Source organism: Anopheles bellator, chromosome 1 (assembly GCF_943735745.2).
Source record: "Anopheles bellator chromosome 1, idAnoBellAS_SP24_06.2, whole genome shotgun sequence".
NCBI lineage: Eukaryota > Metazoa > Arthropoda > Insecta > Diptera > Culicidae > Anopheles > Anopheles bellator.
In genome coordinates, this window is record NC_071285.1 from 34,429,406 (window position 1) to 34,446,697 (window position 17,292).

General features: G+C 45.5%; 1 protein-coding gene across 1 annotated transcript in view; it reads left to right on the forward strand.

The window, feature by feature from the left end:
* The first annotated feature begins 7,512 nt into the window (after positions 1 to 7,512).
* Positions 7,513 to 17,292, forward strand: part of LOC131215481 (protein dead ringer-like) — a 118,167-nt gene continuing 108,387 nt past the window's right edge. The window contains exon 1 of the mRNA XM_058209871.1: positions 7,513 to 7,582. Within this exon, the coding sequence (XP_058065854.1) occupies positions 7,514 to 7,582 (69 nt within the window). The 5' untranslated portion in view covers position 7,513. The remainder of the gene's footprint in view (positions 7,583 to 17,292) is intronic.

The following is a 17,292-nucleotide window of genomic DNA, read 5'->3' on the forward strand; positions in this document are numbered from 1 at the left end:
TGCGTGCGTGCGTGCGTGCGTGCGTGCGTGCGTGCGTGCGTGCGTGCGTGCGTGCGTGCGTGCGCGGCCGGCAGTCACAGCATTTGACAATGATAAAAGAGCGTGATCGCCGAGGCACAGTCTCTTCTTTCGTCACAAGTCCGAACGATCGGACGGCGTGCCCGACGAGGGCACATCCGACTCTCTTTCCTTTGTGATAACAAAACTAATCGGATTAATAATTGAAGTCTCCCAGATGAACGCCGGACCGCAACTCCAGCACGTAGGCTTCCGGTATTGTATCGTTCGGCAGCCGATACCGCTCCGTCTTACGAGCCGACACACTTCCGCCGATCGGGCGTTCGATGAGGTTGAGTCGATTGCGGTCTACTCGCTCAGGCCGACTCGTACTGTGCCGAACTTGGGACACTGTAGTAAACTGTGCCACAGTATACTCACTGCCGACGAACAACAGCGGCACAAGCAGCCGAAGGACTACCCACTGAAATGATGGCATCTCTCCGGTGTGAAGCGATCGTCTAGGATGACTAAAGTGCTCACCGGCAATGCGGTGGCGTTTTTATGATGTGTCCGTATCAGGATAGCGTCACCGGCCGAAAACTTGGACAAAGATTGAAAGATATTTAGTACAGTTTTTTTTTCGAAATCGATCATTAGAACAATAGAAGCATGTGATGTAATACGTCGCTCGCGTAAACCCCGATGGAGTACAGTCATCGATCTCATGCTACGCGCTAAAACCACTTATCTGTGGCCTCTGGTTTGCCGATTAAGCACAATACCACAATTTTGCCCCCGGTAAGCCACGATAAAGCCAAAAGTCGTTCATATCTTGATTTTTGCGTTTATTCAGTTGTTACTCTAGCGCTGATAAACCTATTACCTCAACAGCACCATTTCGTAACGGATAGCTCTCCTGCCACCGTTTCTCGTGCGTAATGTAAAGGGACGGAATACGGAATGCTACCGGAGCCAACGGAGACCGATGGCAAGGAGCACAGCCGCCATGGAACTCGATGGATCTTCGCTGCCCCTTCTGTAGTCGTAGTCGGTGCCAGGGTTGTCGTAACACTTTCAGTGGAAGTGGACGTACTACTCTCGGTAGTGGGCTCAGCAGTGGTACTAGTGACCTCTTCGGTGGTTGTATCAGGAGCAGGCGTTGTGATTGTTCCAGGATCGGTAGTGGTGGTGGTGGCCACGGTAGTGGTGGAGGCTTCGGTAGTGGTAATGGTACTGGGGGCTTCCCTTGTCGTAGTTTGCAACTCCTTCATGTACTCCGCCAAGAATTCGGTCACCATAAGCCCTTCGAAGCCATCCAGCCAGTCCAGGTTGGACTGTGCCGAGTTGCGCAAGTTGGTGGCTGTTGTCTCCGAGATTCGCGATCCGAGTGCAACGATGAGAGCCTCGAGCTAAGGAAATGAATCACAAGTAGATTAGCAACATATCATAATAACATATTAGCTGTAGGTGGAACATATCTTACTTTGGCGTGTTCCTCGGCGTTATTGGTCCGGCTTGCTATACCGGACAGGGCAGAGTTGAGGGCGATCCCTACGGTGGGAAACAAACTTTACGACGGTGGCTGGCCAATATCGTAAACTTATGCTTTCCTCTCCAACTTCTGGCCACTTCGGGGCAGATTTTATTGGCAGCAGCAGCCCAACTGAAGCAGCGGAACTCGTTTCGGGGCCAATCATTACTTTCATTTAATGCAATCAATTAGCAATTCTGAGAATGGTTTTACGAGTTGCTCATTAAGCCGGGGCGGCCACAGCCTAGAGTGGGCATTATTTCGTGTTGTTCGCGTGCCGTGCGTTGATATTTTGGTGGCCGAAACATCAAACAGCAAAGTAAACCATGTTGTTATTTGGAAAATTTCAGCCTTTTCTACAAAACCCTAACAAAGTGTTGTTCAAAGACCGAAGCAATAGTGAGATTAAATATATGAGGTCCTGCAGTTGTTTTGAACTATTTCGGCATTTCGGCATCATTTACATTGAAAGCTTCGTAGAGCTATGTAATTGAACTTGATCGACAGAACCTTTAGTATTTTTAGCTGATGAATAAATAGGAAGGTTTCACTAGACCTGACCCTCAGATTTCAAACATATTTAAATTACAACTCTTGATGTCGTTTCGAACATCGTAATCGTCACCAGTGATCTGATGGTTTTCAGACGCGATCATGGATCAAAAGTGGCGGACGACGTCTTCACCTATCAATCCTAGCTAAAAATTTGCACCCAATGACACTCTGCGGATGATGCTGTTTGAAGGTGTTTTTGGCACTGCGTTGGGATCGTGTTGAAATGATGAAAGACGAGACGTTTTCGCTGGACTTTGAGGCAATAATTTCAGCAGAATTCAAACACGATTGCGAAATGTGAAGACTTGGCAACCTTGGTAGGACAGAGTAGTTATGGGTTTATCAAGGTCAGCTAGATGCTATCACCAAGATAGTCAGAAGTTCAACTATTGTTTAACACAATTTATACATCTATTTATCGAAAATTGAACCTTCTTGAGAAGATAAAAAACGTTACGTGCCTGAGATTTGAGCCCCTACTGTGTGAAAATCAATTCTTGATGCAATACTATTTAAATTAAATATTAAGAAATCATGCTCGAAGCAGTACTTTTGAGGTCACAAACTGTGCTTCAAATCGATGTATGCTTAAACAAGCTCTTTAAACGATTTGTCTACTTCTACTTCCATTAGCTTCCGATTATTTCCTCCTGATACGGATTACATGGGTTTTCCAAATCATTTAGTCTGCGTTTGTTCGAAGCATGTCATATTCGAAGGAAGATTCAGCTCGGAGCATTTCCTCATGCCGCTTATCCTTCCGAGCAGCAGCCGAGCAGGTTGGTGACAGGGAAAACGGACACCCACGGTGCAGCGAAACAAAAGCTATTCGAGCATTTCAAAGCAACTCCCGTGTAGAATCTTTCTTGTGGGACTTCCTTTCCAGTCGGACTCTTCGGTACGTTCGACTGAGGAGTCGGATGCAAATTCTGTCCACAACACGTTTGGCGTAACTCTCTAGGATTCATGTCTGTCCGTAGTGGTGCTTGCAACGTGATAAAGGCAAACGAACAAAAAGAAGCATGACCCCGAAATAAAACATGTGGCAAACATCTTGCGATCTTCGGTTTTTTTTTTCAAACTATTTCCATTGTGTGCTTCAACGGCTATCTTTGCTGCGAATGCTCATCCTGAATCCTGAAGGATGCATGCAAATGAGGCGCATAAGCAAAATACAAATTACTTGACGTCATATGTTATGAACGATCATATGTTTTGAATAAAATCAAGAAATCCAACTATTATAGTGTAATTAGAAAGGGGGGCCACAGAAAGGGAAAATCTTCTTTAAGAATTTCGCCGTATATGTAATTGATATAGGATGTTGAATTGGTGTGTGATTGTGATTCTCCATGCTGTCTGTTTTGTATGAAAAACTGAGAATCTTATTATATATTATAGAATCTTATTATCCTATTCTGTTTTGGTCGTCCTTCTGATCGAGTTGTTTGTTATGGTATGATTAGTCTAAAGTTTGGAGTTTGTAAGTGTCAACTATGCCTTTTTGGCCCGTTGACGGTACGAATAAATAATAATTAACAATGGGAGTTGTAGTTTTATTACTGTCACCTTTGGCATCGCTTTTCCGGAAGCAGCTTCTTCCGGATTTATAAGGATCCCACTTGACCGAAAGAGTTGCTGTGTCCAGAGAGGAGAAGTTCGGCTGCAATCATTGACAATTGCGCATTCGATCGAATCGCGTAACAATCAATCCGATGCCGCGCCCCTTTTATAGGCGGTGCAGGCGGTGATGATGATGTGATCTGCGGCCCTCTCTTTCTTTCCTTCTCGCTCGTACCGTGGTCCGATTTTGTTGCAATCGAGGAATGTACCAATGAAACGAACAAAAAAATCGCTCGTATATGAATTCACTCGCTAATAAGCGGTCGATGAGAGAGAGAGAGAGCCGCCGTGTTTACAGTTGTGCCTCGAGAAAGACAGAGATGCCCTGCAAAGCAATCTAGCAATTCGGTAGCAAAATATAAGGGATTATAGTTCGTTTTTTGCACGATCCAAAAAAAAGTCGGAAAAACGAATTAAAAGCGGAAGTGCCGCAGCGCTAGCCGTCTCTCTCTGATGCCCTCTTTTTCGGCGTCAATCCGGAGGGGAAAATGATTGGTTCGCTTGTGTAGGTTACGCGGAGTGGATGCGTTTGCCACTAGAGTAAGAGAGAGACCGAGTGCGCGTGAACGGTTGGAGTTGTTGCTTTTCGTGTGTTTATTTGAAGTTTGGCGCGTTACTCTCATTCGTGGTCGGTCTCGCGTGGTGTGCGAACGTGATGATCCGTAGTTGTGTGGCGGTCGGAAGTAGTCCCCAATGTAATGTTTGCCAGCGGATTACGTGTTGTGTGTTGCGTTGAAGTGGCTTAGAAAATTCATAACGGTAATCGAACGGACCGAGCGAGAGGGAAAGGGTTTAATGTTTGGCAACGGAAACAGTCAGTGGCAAACGGAGTGGTCAGTGAGCAAAAGTGAAAACAAGATACATTTGAATGCTGCCGATTCAATGTTACCGGAAGTAATATTCGATTATTACTCACGTTTCTAGATAAACGTTTGCACATTCCAAATGGTAGCAACCCGGTATTTGCGGTCTAAAAAAATATCTTCTCAAAAAAATATCTACGATGAGCAATTGTGCTTACGAAGCAAGTGTCCAAATGCGTTGTATTATCTAAATAATGTGTAACAAGTGTATGATTGTGTTGTGTGATGTTGTAAATTTTATCTTCTGATAAAATACTTGTGCCGAACAGTACACAAACCCATAGCTCCGGTAATTGAACTCCAGTAATTAGTTCGCTGCTTGCTACAAACGTAGGCATTGTCTTAACAAAAGGTAAGTGTATCACATTAAACTATCAGTATTTTAGTAACAGTATAAGATCAATAGAACAGCATTTCTGAACAGCGAAGAGTTGCGTAGAATGCTTTTATCGTAGTTAAACTTGTTCATTTGTGCATCGCACTGGACAAGCTATGACCGTTTTGCTTAAAAAGTCAAATATCACGAAGGACACAGCACTTAATTGGTCGCACTTTGCCACTCCAACACAATGGTTTGATTGTAGTCCGTCCATAATTTACCAAAAGCCGAGCAGAAAAAGAGTGGCAAGTTGTTTGAAAATCGTTGTTTATCTGCTTGACTGAAACTTTTGCATATCCATTACTAAATTTATTTATTCATTTAGTTTTTTACTTACTATGACATCAAGACCTATGTTTTTTTCTTGAATCAATATTATAAAATAATATTTAGCTTTAGTTAAAACAGTCAAAACTTATCTATTATTCACAGTTTACGAAACTAGTTTTTGTTTTTTAATTCTTAGAGGAACGGATTGAGTCGAATTTATAATTATTGTTGTAGTTCTAATATTTTTCAAATTGAGTATTGCTTGCGATTCAAAAATGATTTAAATCTTCATCATCAAGCTGAAAATCTTCATGTTTGTTTTCTGTGCCAGAGAGTGGAGATTTTGAGTTTTTTCGGGCTACATATTTCTTGAATTTATTGGGAGCTTGTTGAAACGTGGTTTTCACCGTTTTACATTTGGTTAAATTAACCATGCGTGAGTAACATAGTAAATCGCACCAAAAGAGTCAACCAAATATAATTCAAGATACACGGACTATTATAGACGGACTATACTATTCGTTTTTAATGGAAAATTTTAAACAAACAATAATTCACCAATCCATTGTTGAATGAACTAATAAAATTAAGTAGTAGAAATAACTTAAATTTGAATGTAGAAAACTCGAATCGCGTTCGTAACCCGCAGACAGAAAACAAACAAAAAACCCTTTGGTTGGCAGCGAAACGAGAGTACAAAAAACCAAAACTTCATTGGAGGTCCTGCGACACCAAAGGAGCGGATTCGTAAAATATCTTTTTTTATCGGCAAAGTCAAGCTTTTGGCGATACGAATGGAAACAGAAAAATGGCAAGATCGGTATACGGACTTTTACGAGTTTAGTTTCGTCGTTTAATGTGTTTTACCCGGAAATGATATTCGCGAAGCGCAGATGCTGGTAAACCCTCTTGTTTTTGTTACCTTACGAACTTTTCCAAGCCTTCTGCGTCATGTTGGGCATAATTTGTTTGCTCTTTTTTTAGTTACGTCAACGGGTGGTCCTTTTCCACGGTAGAAGGTTTTTTGCGCCATTCTCACCCCGAAGTAGTTCGGCAGCGGTAGACGCAAGATGCATTTTGTAGGCTGTCTGCGACGAGGGATACATTCCAAGAGACACATTTTGCGCACATCTGCTGCACTGCACCGGCCTAGCAAAAATGTCGATCGGAGAAGACCAGAAGTTTTTAGCAATTCTTTGTATATTTAAATATGTAATGTAAATGAGTGCATTTTATCCTTATTCGTCAATTAGTTCAAAATCAATTTCATCATACCCATTATCAGCATATCAACACACCCATAACAACGTTATCTGCGGTATCTATCAGTGTGATGTGTTTATGAACTAGGGTTGATTATTTCGATTGCGTCATGACAAAACAGATTAAGCTCGCCTTCGGCTGACCGAAAAGCATCTATCAATCTTGATTGAATATTGCGTGGAACCTTCTGGGTTCCCGGCAAAAACCTCCGTGTGCTTGTGTTTGTCGCACAAAAAAGCGGTCGGTCGCACAAAAAAGCGGTTCTCTTTCTCGGCAGATGAACTTTTGCACCTTCTAAACGTATCGTCGCCAGTACCGTTTCGAAGCCGACCGAGAGGCGGCGTAAAGTTATGAAGCTAAAGGCGGGACAGTTTCTGGTGCGTCGATTTTTTGTGCTCGGTTTTCGGGGCTGTAGCCTCATTAGCTATCGTTAAATGTTGAGCTGACAGTAGCAAGGTAGTTTGGTTGAGTCTCGGAACTTGCTCTAGTTTTTTCGACTTTGTTCTAATTGCAAGTCGCTACCGATTAGAAAGAAAGAAGTCGATGTAGAAGGCTCTTTTAGTTTTTTTCTTACGAGCGTTTTTTGAAAGCCTTCTTTCGATGTGTCCACTGAGCCGATGTGTCTCTATCGAAATTGGCTGTATACAGTTTATTCCTCTCTAAATGACTTACTTTTACCTACCTCTTTTAGTTAGTGTCTGACACCGTTCGCTGTAAATTGTGTTAGTGTATGTTTGATTAGTAATGATAAATGAGTCCACACGTTCAATGTAGTTATCTGTGCAAGGGAACTCGTTCGCTAAAGGAAATCGTTGCAAGTGTACGTAAACGCGTCTGATACGGCGTTAACCTCTCGATGTACGGAACGATTGGGCAAAATCAAAGAAACTTTATACCAATAGCAAAGAAGGACATTTGTCACTCAGCAGCTTCGTTTAGTGCGATATCATCGGTATTTGAGCCAATCGTTGCTAGAAAGGCTTCATAATTAGAGTTAAAAGCCGGGTGCCCGTTCCGCTTTCGGCGGTCATGATGGAGGTTAGCGAAAGCCGCGCGGAAAGGGACACAGACTCCGATCTTGGGGATGATTCTCCGTTGGTAAGTTGCATCGCACAAGCTCTACGCTCTACGTTTGCATTTACTATTTCTTCAATCAGATTGCCTATTGCACTTGGGCTTTGGACTTTTTTGTTAATTAATAATTATTTACCGAGTGTATGTAGGAACATCGTGTTAGATGATATGCTAGCACGTAAGGCTCGACAACTGCTGTTAACCCGAAGCTAAGCTTTCGTCGCGACTGCATTTGTCTGAAGTGCCAACAGACTCAAATTACGCCCGTAGCATTCTTATTGCAAATGTAAAACAAACGTAAACGAAGTTCAATATATTTTCAGCCCAAAGTTCAACTTTGGCACCTTACCTTGGCACCTTACGAATGTGTGTTCAAAATAATGCCATCCAGATTATGAAAAAAATCATCGATAACTCACGATTTCACGAACGACTGGTTCGGGAGAGACAATGTATTGCTCCTACGCTTCTGATTTTAAGTGTCCGTGCGATAAACTATCATCAGAATAAGGACGCTGTGGACAGTGCATGAATGACGAAAATTTAGTTCCCAATAGTATGACTCAGTCTGGGGTTGAAACGCCAATAATAACAACCGACCGAGCCGGGACTGTGAGAAACCTTCTCGCAATGGCGCATTTCCCTTTTTATAGCCACCAATTTCGATAAACTGTCATTAGTATGCATGAGCAATTTATGCAAAATATGCTGCCGCGTATAAGAATTTCCATCCACACTCTCGGCTGTCGCGCATGTACGGCCAAATGGATTCTTCGCGCCAGCGCCATCGCTTCACCGTCCACAGGACAAAGCAATTAATCTATGCGTGGGCAATAAAACAATCCTTCCAGGCGTGGAATGCGAATACGGTGCCCGGTTCGCGCCCAGCCCGAAGTGGGTCCCTTCCTCGGGGGACCGCTCCGGGCACGCTCAAAGCCTTCCTGCCACTCCGGCTGGTCTGGTTCCTGTCTGGTTTTGCCGGTGGCAGAGATTTTAAGCGAATTTTTCTCGTTGTTCGCTTTTAATTACGGTCCCCACAGGCAGACACACATACACATGTGTACGGTGGGCCCCGCGCCAGCCCAACACTGGTGCTGGTGGTGGGATTTAGGAGCCAGCCCAGCCAGCGGGAAAAGCCGGCTTTTTATGTCGAAATGATATTATTGGCCTGGCCGCTGATCCTATTCTTAATTCCTTGCCCGGCGTGTTTCGAGGGAGCCCGTCTTTTAATGGGCCAATGATTGCAGGCGGGTGCTGGGACATAAAATTAAAATTCAAGACCCGACCCCGTCGCAAGGGCCCCGGCAAGAAGGCAAAAAACCGTATAAAGTAACGCATCGCGCGGTGAAAAACGGGTTGCTGCGTGAAGAAGGAGGGGCCAGTTGGAGGTGTTTACAAATTGCATTTCCCGGCGATTTTCCTGCGCATTTGTTGTTGTGGTTTTTTACGGGCCATTTCGGGGTTGCGGGCCCGGGGCAGGTCCGCAATTGGCCCCGAGGTGTGACGCCCGTTCGTTCGTTGGCTCCGAAGGTGTCCCCCGGGTCTCCCGGGGCCCGGTACTGCGAGAGCACCCTCTTTGGAGCACATCTTTGGCCCACGGGAGCGGGGCCCTTCTCCTGACCTCCCGAACCGCCGGCGCGGCTTGGCGCGCTGGCGCATAATTATGATTTATATAAATATAAATGAACCACTTGCTGTGCTCCGAAAGCCCAACGGGAGGCAGCGGGGGTTTAGTTGGAGGGCGGGCAGGCTCCACGGCCAACGGAGGTGGGGGGGGGGCTTTGGTACATGTGCCGTTGAAAAACAAGCAGCGAAGCATGCGATGCCAAAACATCGCTCGATTGGTCGAAAACATGCACAGGCAGCGGCCGCGCCTGGTACCGGTGCGAGGGGGAACGGAACGGGGTGCGGTCGGCGAAGGGACCGAAAATTAATATGAAAACGCAAACGCAAAGAGGAAAACCCGGGGCAGGAAAACGCGCTTTTCTGCCTTCGACGAAATGGCAGCAGAGGGGGAGGGGGTGAAAGGGGGAGGGGGGGGGGGGGGGGGGGGGGCGAGCGCAGCCATTCAGTGGCGCAGGTCGCTCGCCCCATCGTTGTGAGAGAGCAGCGGTATCAGCGGTAATTAATTCAAAACAATTATCCTGCAATTAATACAAATTAACCGGAGGCAACAATAAAACGGAAGAAAGAGAGAGAGAGAGAGAGAGAAAAAGAGAGAGAGAGAGAGGCGCAATGGTCGGCCATCGCGTTGGCAGCCGTCTTCGAAGTGATGGCCGCTGCCGGGTTTTTCGCATGCCGCGGTTGACTGGGCGCTAGCGCTTGGGCTCTAAGTACAATTATCATTGCGGATTGGCAGCCACCGTGTCAGCCCGCCGGACGGCCACCGGGAGAAGGCCACCATCCGGTTGCAATCAGAAGCCACATCGAGCCATCCCCGCGGTGGGAACCGCGTGTGCTTTCTGTATTTCCCTCGACAATTCCTTGCACATTAAGCTTTGTAAAATGTACGACGTCGATACCGTTTTAAGTAAATGCTTAATGCCGGCTTGTTCTGATCGAACCGACCTTTAAACCGATCGAGCCAGGCTCGCATGGCGATTGATCAGAAAAAAAGGATATGTTATAAAGTCAACGCTGCCTAGACCAAGTCCCTGAACGTAAAAGGGCCACGAGCGCCACTTAATTATTATTCGAATTAGGTGAATTCTGTGATTGTTTTTAGTTAAAACACTCGCAGATTATGATGACATCGTGGTGAAAGATCCACATAAGTTCTTGCGTCTCACAACACCCAAAAATTTTAGTTTTCCTTGTCGACAGTCGTACCTTGTGGCCAGAATACAATATGCACCTCGCAGTGGTAATCGATGAATTGATTGGCAAATGGGGCTATGTTTTGTCACTATTTCTTGTGATTTCTTCGAGCACGGCCGTGGAAACACTATCCCATCGATGCAAATCCAATTTTAGATTTACCTAAAATCGCCAACACGATCAGACTCACATCAGACTTAACTCGACGTAACTTTCTCAACTGATGATTAGTCATTCTGGGAATGTTTTGATCCGCTGGTGTAGTCAACATTTGTAGAGATCAAATGGGAAATGATTTGATTTGGGTCCTCCGGTGGATTTGAAAGCATGACTTGCCCAATGGACAGGTGAATTGTGGACATCTGCGTCGTAAATGCTGTTCACTTCGTGCACGGTGAACTTTCCCAACGCGTTTGTTAGATAAGCTGAAGCGACCAGATTGTGTAGTTATGATTTTATGCAAGCGGCCCAACTTCAAACGTGTAACACTTGCCCCCCGCTGCCCTTCACGTTCCGGCACCCCGTTGGGGTCAGAGGTAAGACGACGATCCCGAGGCTAGCGAAACGCCACCATCGCGCTACCACAATAAATATTTATTGCCACCTTGCGTCCAGGCAACAATAAAGCAATAATTTGATGGTTTTTTTAGGAAGGCGGCCAAATTGATGGCGTTGTCGGCGGTGCAGAGCCTGCGCATCCCTTCACGCGGGGCGCGGCATGTTGGCGCATAAAGAGCAAACATCGTAATAGGAAGTTGACGTGCAGTGATGCACCGTGCACTCCGCTCGGTGCCGCTCGTTTTGGGAAAATATGGCCGTTTTCCGATACATTGTTGGTACCGTTAGGTCTGCCAGCGTGTAAGGTCTCGCCACGGTCGCTTCCCGCCCTCTCCGCGTCTCGGCCGATCCTCTGAACTGAACAGAAAACCATTTAAACTTAATCGCTTACTTGACAACCACCCCAGTCGACCCAGTGAGCGTGAGCGAGCGAGACCAAGTGAGGCGGAAGTGATTGTGGCTAATTGATACGGCCGAAGAAATTAGCATCATTTGACGAAGCCTGTGTCTGCTGGGACCGCTGGCTCACCGACTCAGGAACCGCAACCGCAACCGTGTGACACTCGCTTTTTGCCGGAGGAGAAACTTTTCCGTTGAACCGGGTCCTATAGGCACCGCCGTACGTGGCCTTCCCCGCGTCACAACCCTCCCGATCGCTGCTCGCCCTGATTGATTGATTGCCATTGGGGGATGGGTCACCTTTCCGGCGCCGGTAAAGTGTAGTTTTTATTCCGAAAATTGATCAAAACTAGCCCAGAGCTGTTCTTCGGACGTGTGGAACCTTTCACGGAAACGCTTCACGATCGAGGAAAATCGGCACAAAAACCGATGCACTACCATCTACGGACCGAAGACCTGGACCGAATTGGTTGAATTAAAGGGAGGCAAAAAATGGATGGTAACATTGGTCGTCCTCTCGTGTTACAACGCCTCTCCATTTGAGGCCCCCAAAAAGGGTCCGATGGAAAGGCATTCCCATAATTATGCTCATCGATTGCGATGGCCGGCCGAGCGAGCCGGCGAAAGGCTAGCGAACGACCTGTCGATGCTAAAATCAAATGCTCGGGTGGCCGAATTAATAGGCGGCCAAGGAACGCTGGCATTGCGTGAATGGCGCGAGATACGCAGCGCAAGGAATGGGCCGAAAGCCGAGCGACTTGACCACTTCTTGTAATTACCCTTGAGAAAGAGGTTGGTAATTATCGATGTTACATATTCGACCGTGCAGTGGAACGTGGTGAGTGGCTGGAAAGAGGTATGACTCGCCGTACGCAGGTGCACGCACGCACGCACGCACGAGACCCAAATGGTGCGGACAGATACGGTGCTGTTTACCGTCAAACTTATCAAATCGACAATGGTTAACCAGACAACATAAAGCTAACTCTCTCTCTCTCTTTCTCTCTCTCTCTCTTTCTCTATTCGGTCCGGAAAATCTTTTCTCACCATTCAGATCTTAACACGCACACACTGGTCGGTTCTTTTGGGCGGGTTATTGTGGGATGTGGTGGGTTCCATTTTCGCACGGCCCGCATTTTCTCACACTTCGCCGGCAGCCCCGGCGAAGAGTGGGGGGCGGGCGGGCTGCGCACGGAAAATGGGGCACTTTGGCGCGAAATTGTCTTCGCCGTTTTCTCGGCGACGGCGACGTGTCGATCGTGTGACAAATTTTGCATAGATATTGACGTGGGGGCCTCCGCGCGGCTTTGATGATGCAAAACGTACAAAACGGGCCAACAACGGGTCGACCACTTTCGCAAGTAATTGCACACAAATGGTGGAAAACTTCCAGCCTCCTAACAACGGAGCCGAAGGATGAACGGCGAGCGAGGTGAATCGGTTTTCTGAATAATTGGCTTTAATCGGTGCACACTTCGAAGCGATCGCTTTATTGCGGGATAACGTGCGTTTAAGTCTGGCTGGCTGGCTGGACAGTTGCATCACGGTGCAGCGGATGCCTGCGTGTGCCCTAGAACCGATTGTTGTGCGCCGAAGGTCCGCCATGCCGAGAATTTGCTATCGGCTTCGTAGCCATTCACGTTCGAACGCCATTTACAACCCGACCGGACGGTTGATTGATTTTAATTCATTTTTGTTTCGTGACTTGCGTACGACAATAATAATTTTGCTGCACAACTACCAGAACAACCAAACTCGAGGGCAGCAGTTGCAACTCAGTACCGCATTTCGGACGCATTCACATTCGACCCAATGGAGCTCCATTTAAGTAGAAAGCTTTAACGTTCAGTTTTCGATTTAACGGGTGATGTCCTTTTCGTTCTTACGATCCTTCTTGAAAGATGCACCTTCAGAAACTATTTTGATTTTAAGTTCGATTTTCTAAGTTCGAGTAAGTAAAGTAACTAAGTAAAGTACGTTCTTAATCATTTCTCGACATGATGAAGCACAACATGAGCATGTTCGACTCGATTTTCTGCCATATGTTCCAGCTTGTAATTAAATAACTTACTCCATGACTTGGACAAATTTTGTAGTTTTAGCGCTATAATTTCGTGCATCGTTTGTATGATGATGAGAATCCCGCATTGGATAAAGAAATGATTTGTTGTCTTCAATCTACTCCGGTGAGCATATAGCGATTTAGCTCATGCAGCTTTTTGAGCCAAATTTGGATAAGTTGAAGGTGATTAAGGCGGTGATCGATTGGTAATGGAATCTCGGTTGAAGGGTGCGAGTCCTGCATTCCAGTTGAATGAGGGTTTTGATAAAACAAGCTTTTGGAACAATGACAAGTGGTGTACTATTCGGCTATCGAATCCATGCTCGATTGTAGAGCCTTTCTGTAGACATGCATATTAAGCAAATGTTGAGTTCTAAAAATTCTTTGCTATCCATTTTTTGGAAGAGGCAAAAACCGACGATGAGCCAAATCTTGTCCAAGCAAAACAGCTGTTAAAAATTGACTGATTACTCAAAATGACCGAAATTTTCACCTTAAGTCAATGACATGTGTAGCAACCTAACGCCAGCAAAATTGGATATACGTACCCCGGGGAAATTCAAAAGTTGCAAAAAATTTTGAACAGACCTCGTATGTTAGCATTTGCGTACTGTAAAATATTAATAGGCTCATTCGACAATAATAGCTGCTTCGCACGCTCTTTATTCTTTCGTACCCAAGCACCAATTTTCAATGTTGCAAAACCACTTTTACATAATTTAAACAGTTCAAAACAGATATGTGAAAATTATTAGGACCTCGTCAGAAACTTCTGAACGATACTATTAAAACAATTTTCAATAATTTTTGTATTGTTCAACACTTATTTCGTTACATCTAACTCTAGTAAGCGATTCCGATCAGTTTGTGAATTGTTTCTTCTAAAACCGCATTCCGTTCTTTGGACAGCAAAACGCAAATCTATAGTGGGGCCAACAAATGACAATAATCTAGTGTTTGCGATGTGATAAAACCGTGCAAATGAGCAATAGCTTCTTCCAGCGGTCGTCATACGTGCCTTGGCACATCCTATCGGTGCGAGAAGGTTCATATCTCAGAATTAGTTCAGAATTAGCGAAATGAAAATTGAAAACTACAACTGCCTGCGGCCCCTAATTGTTCGCTTCCCCACTCTGCCCGTTTACGATCGCACCGCCGATTGCGCCCGATTCGAAACCCGCCGGTCCGGACCGGAAATGGGGCAGCAAATGAAAGAGAAAAAATCTGCTGAAGTGGAGCTCGCTCGGTCGCGGAATTAAAGTGTTTCCCGTATCGATTTTTGCCGCACCTGATAAACCCTGACCGTCGATCGGCGGATCGACTTTTTCTGTGACGCCGCTATCGTGCAGGTCACTCACGGAATCACTTGAGGCCCTCACCGCCGTTCCGTTACCCCACATGTCGTCCGCGGACCAGGATAGCGCCGGGAGCCGGTTGATTGTTTCGTGAATGGAGCAAGCAATAAAAACTAAATTACCAATAGGCGTGGTCTATCTACAAGAGAAGTCTGACCTCAGGTTTTATAGCCGTTTTACTCCCCAACATTCGGAGGGTCGGGAAGCGATGGACCAACGGACCCCGTCGTCGTCGCCGCCGCCATCGTTTTCTTATCGTCGTTATCTTGCGCCTGAGGACGAAGAGCACGTTTATGTCGAGTTCTGGACACTCTGACTAACACACTCGCCAAAGCCCTGTGACCGTGAGAGGGCGAACGCGAAGGTAATTTAATCGCGCAACAGAGATGTATGATAATGCACTGTGTAATCCATTAAAACAAGAACTTGCAGCTCGAGTGAGGCGAGCCAGGGTAGCGGCTATGGACGAGAGGAGCCCTCGGCTTATCGGTCCGGTGCATCGCAATGCTACGGACGAGGCGCTGGCTTCTTCTAACCTCTGCTTCTTCGCATTACAGCGCATTCGATTAGTGGCGGCCATCGTGGATTTATAATTGCATTCCTGGCCGCAATTTCATTGCGCCGGCCTATGCACAATTAACCCTCGTCCTCGGTAGTTTCGACCGATCCGTTTATATTGCACCGAGTTGCGTGTTTGAACGCTGTAAAGGTTGCGTCGAAGTGGTCACAGAGTTTTGCGTTATTCGAACGGTAATCATCAAAAGAACCAATACTATTTACGTTAGTAAGAGTGGTTCGCTGTTTACAACAGTTGGTTTCAGTTTACTTAATACTTCTAGCTTCAGAGACAAGAGAAATCGCGCATTTGTCCTCCAATTTGAAATTATTGCTTAAAGCACAGCAAATAGTGTCTGTAATTGAAAAACTGCCATTTTGTATATCAATTGCTGTGCCGCATGGACTGCGCTGGTTGTTTGTTGCTGATAATGTGGAAACAATTGCAAACACAACATTGATTTTTTGACCGTGTTTTCCAATTACTGCCTAAATTTTCGCTCACGTTACCTGCGAACGCAATCAGGAAACATGTCCACCGGACCGTGGCTAATACAGGTAATCACCGCGCAACGTAACTGCAACGTATCACCTTCTCCCTGCTGGGGCTGCTGCACACTCCACTCGACACTTCCGACAAACCAATAGAGAAAGAGAGAGAGAGAGAGCTAAACAGACAAGGTGAGCGGCTAATTTCTCGCGCAATTTACTGTAATTTAAATCGATAGCCGTTGCTCGGCGGACTGCGTGCGTTTATTGATTTCCTCGACGGTGACGACGAGGACGACGACGCAGAACCGCTGGGCCTCGCTGGGTTCGCTTTCGGACCTCATAAGGCACCTTGAGGCTCGCGTTTATTTACGTAACGGTGCAACTATGTACGGTACTCCCCCCACGCAAGCATTATTGTATCGACATTTTTATGCACAGCGGACCAACGAGCGCAACCGATACCGAATTACAGTCGCGTTTTGCGTCTGTTTGTGGCACGTTTTCGCGGCCAAGCGCCCTTTTGGCTGAGGTTTTCTGTTCGTGCAACTCAAAAGGGGGACCAAGCTTTGATCCTTTTCACGAGCTTACTAGGGTGCTATGGGCGAAAGGTTGACGCAATCTTTTTGGTGCTGTTCGGTGGAACTCAATGAATGCTAAATTCGGTCTAACTAGTTTATTTTTTATGTACAAGTTTCCAATTATTTTTTCCCGCAATCGGTTTATTAATGAAAAATCATTTTGTTTTTTAAAACTATCGATGCTATCACTTTCTGATTGTTGAGATGTATAGAACAATCCTTTATGTGGGAGAAAGTGACAATATGAAGTTTACTGGTTGGTATCATCGTTATTCACCGTAGTATTGATGAATTGCGAAAAAGAAATCCATTATTTTCTCGGTAGATGGATTTAGTGATCGATATCTTTAGTGAAGTATCGATCGTACAGTTTCAAGTTTAGACTCATTTTAAAGCTGATACTTTACATTTACGAAAATGCTTTCATTGGTTTTTGTTTGTTCCATTCGATTGTGAGTTACAGGGTTTTAACAATAAAGGTCAACGAATAGAAAATTCGGTACATTTTACAGTTTTCTTTGAAAAAGGCGAAAATTCAAGCTAGACCGCTGAAATTTACATGGTGTTTATGGTACCGATACTGTAACAGTTAATTATGTGTACTTTTGGTTTCGTTCACCCATTTCGGTTATTTTTGATGCTAAAGATGCACCTCGCACAGACAGACCCGTCATCGTAAATGTCGGTAAAAAAGTAATCAATGTCATAGAAATAATCAAAGTTAATCGGCATGTTAGTAGTCAGAGCATCGACCAGGAGCTGAAGATTAACTTTCAACCCGTTTTAAACCATTTGCGCAAAGCTGAATTCATGAAGAAGTTCGATGTTTGGGTGCCACGTCAATTGACACGGAAAAACTTGATGGATCGAATTGCCATCTGCGAAGTTTTTGCCAAACGGAAATAGACCCATTTCTTA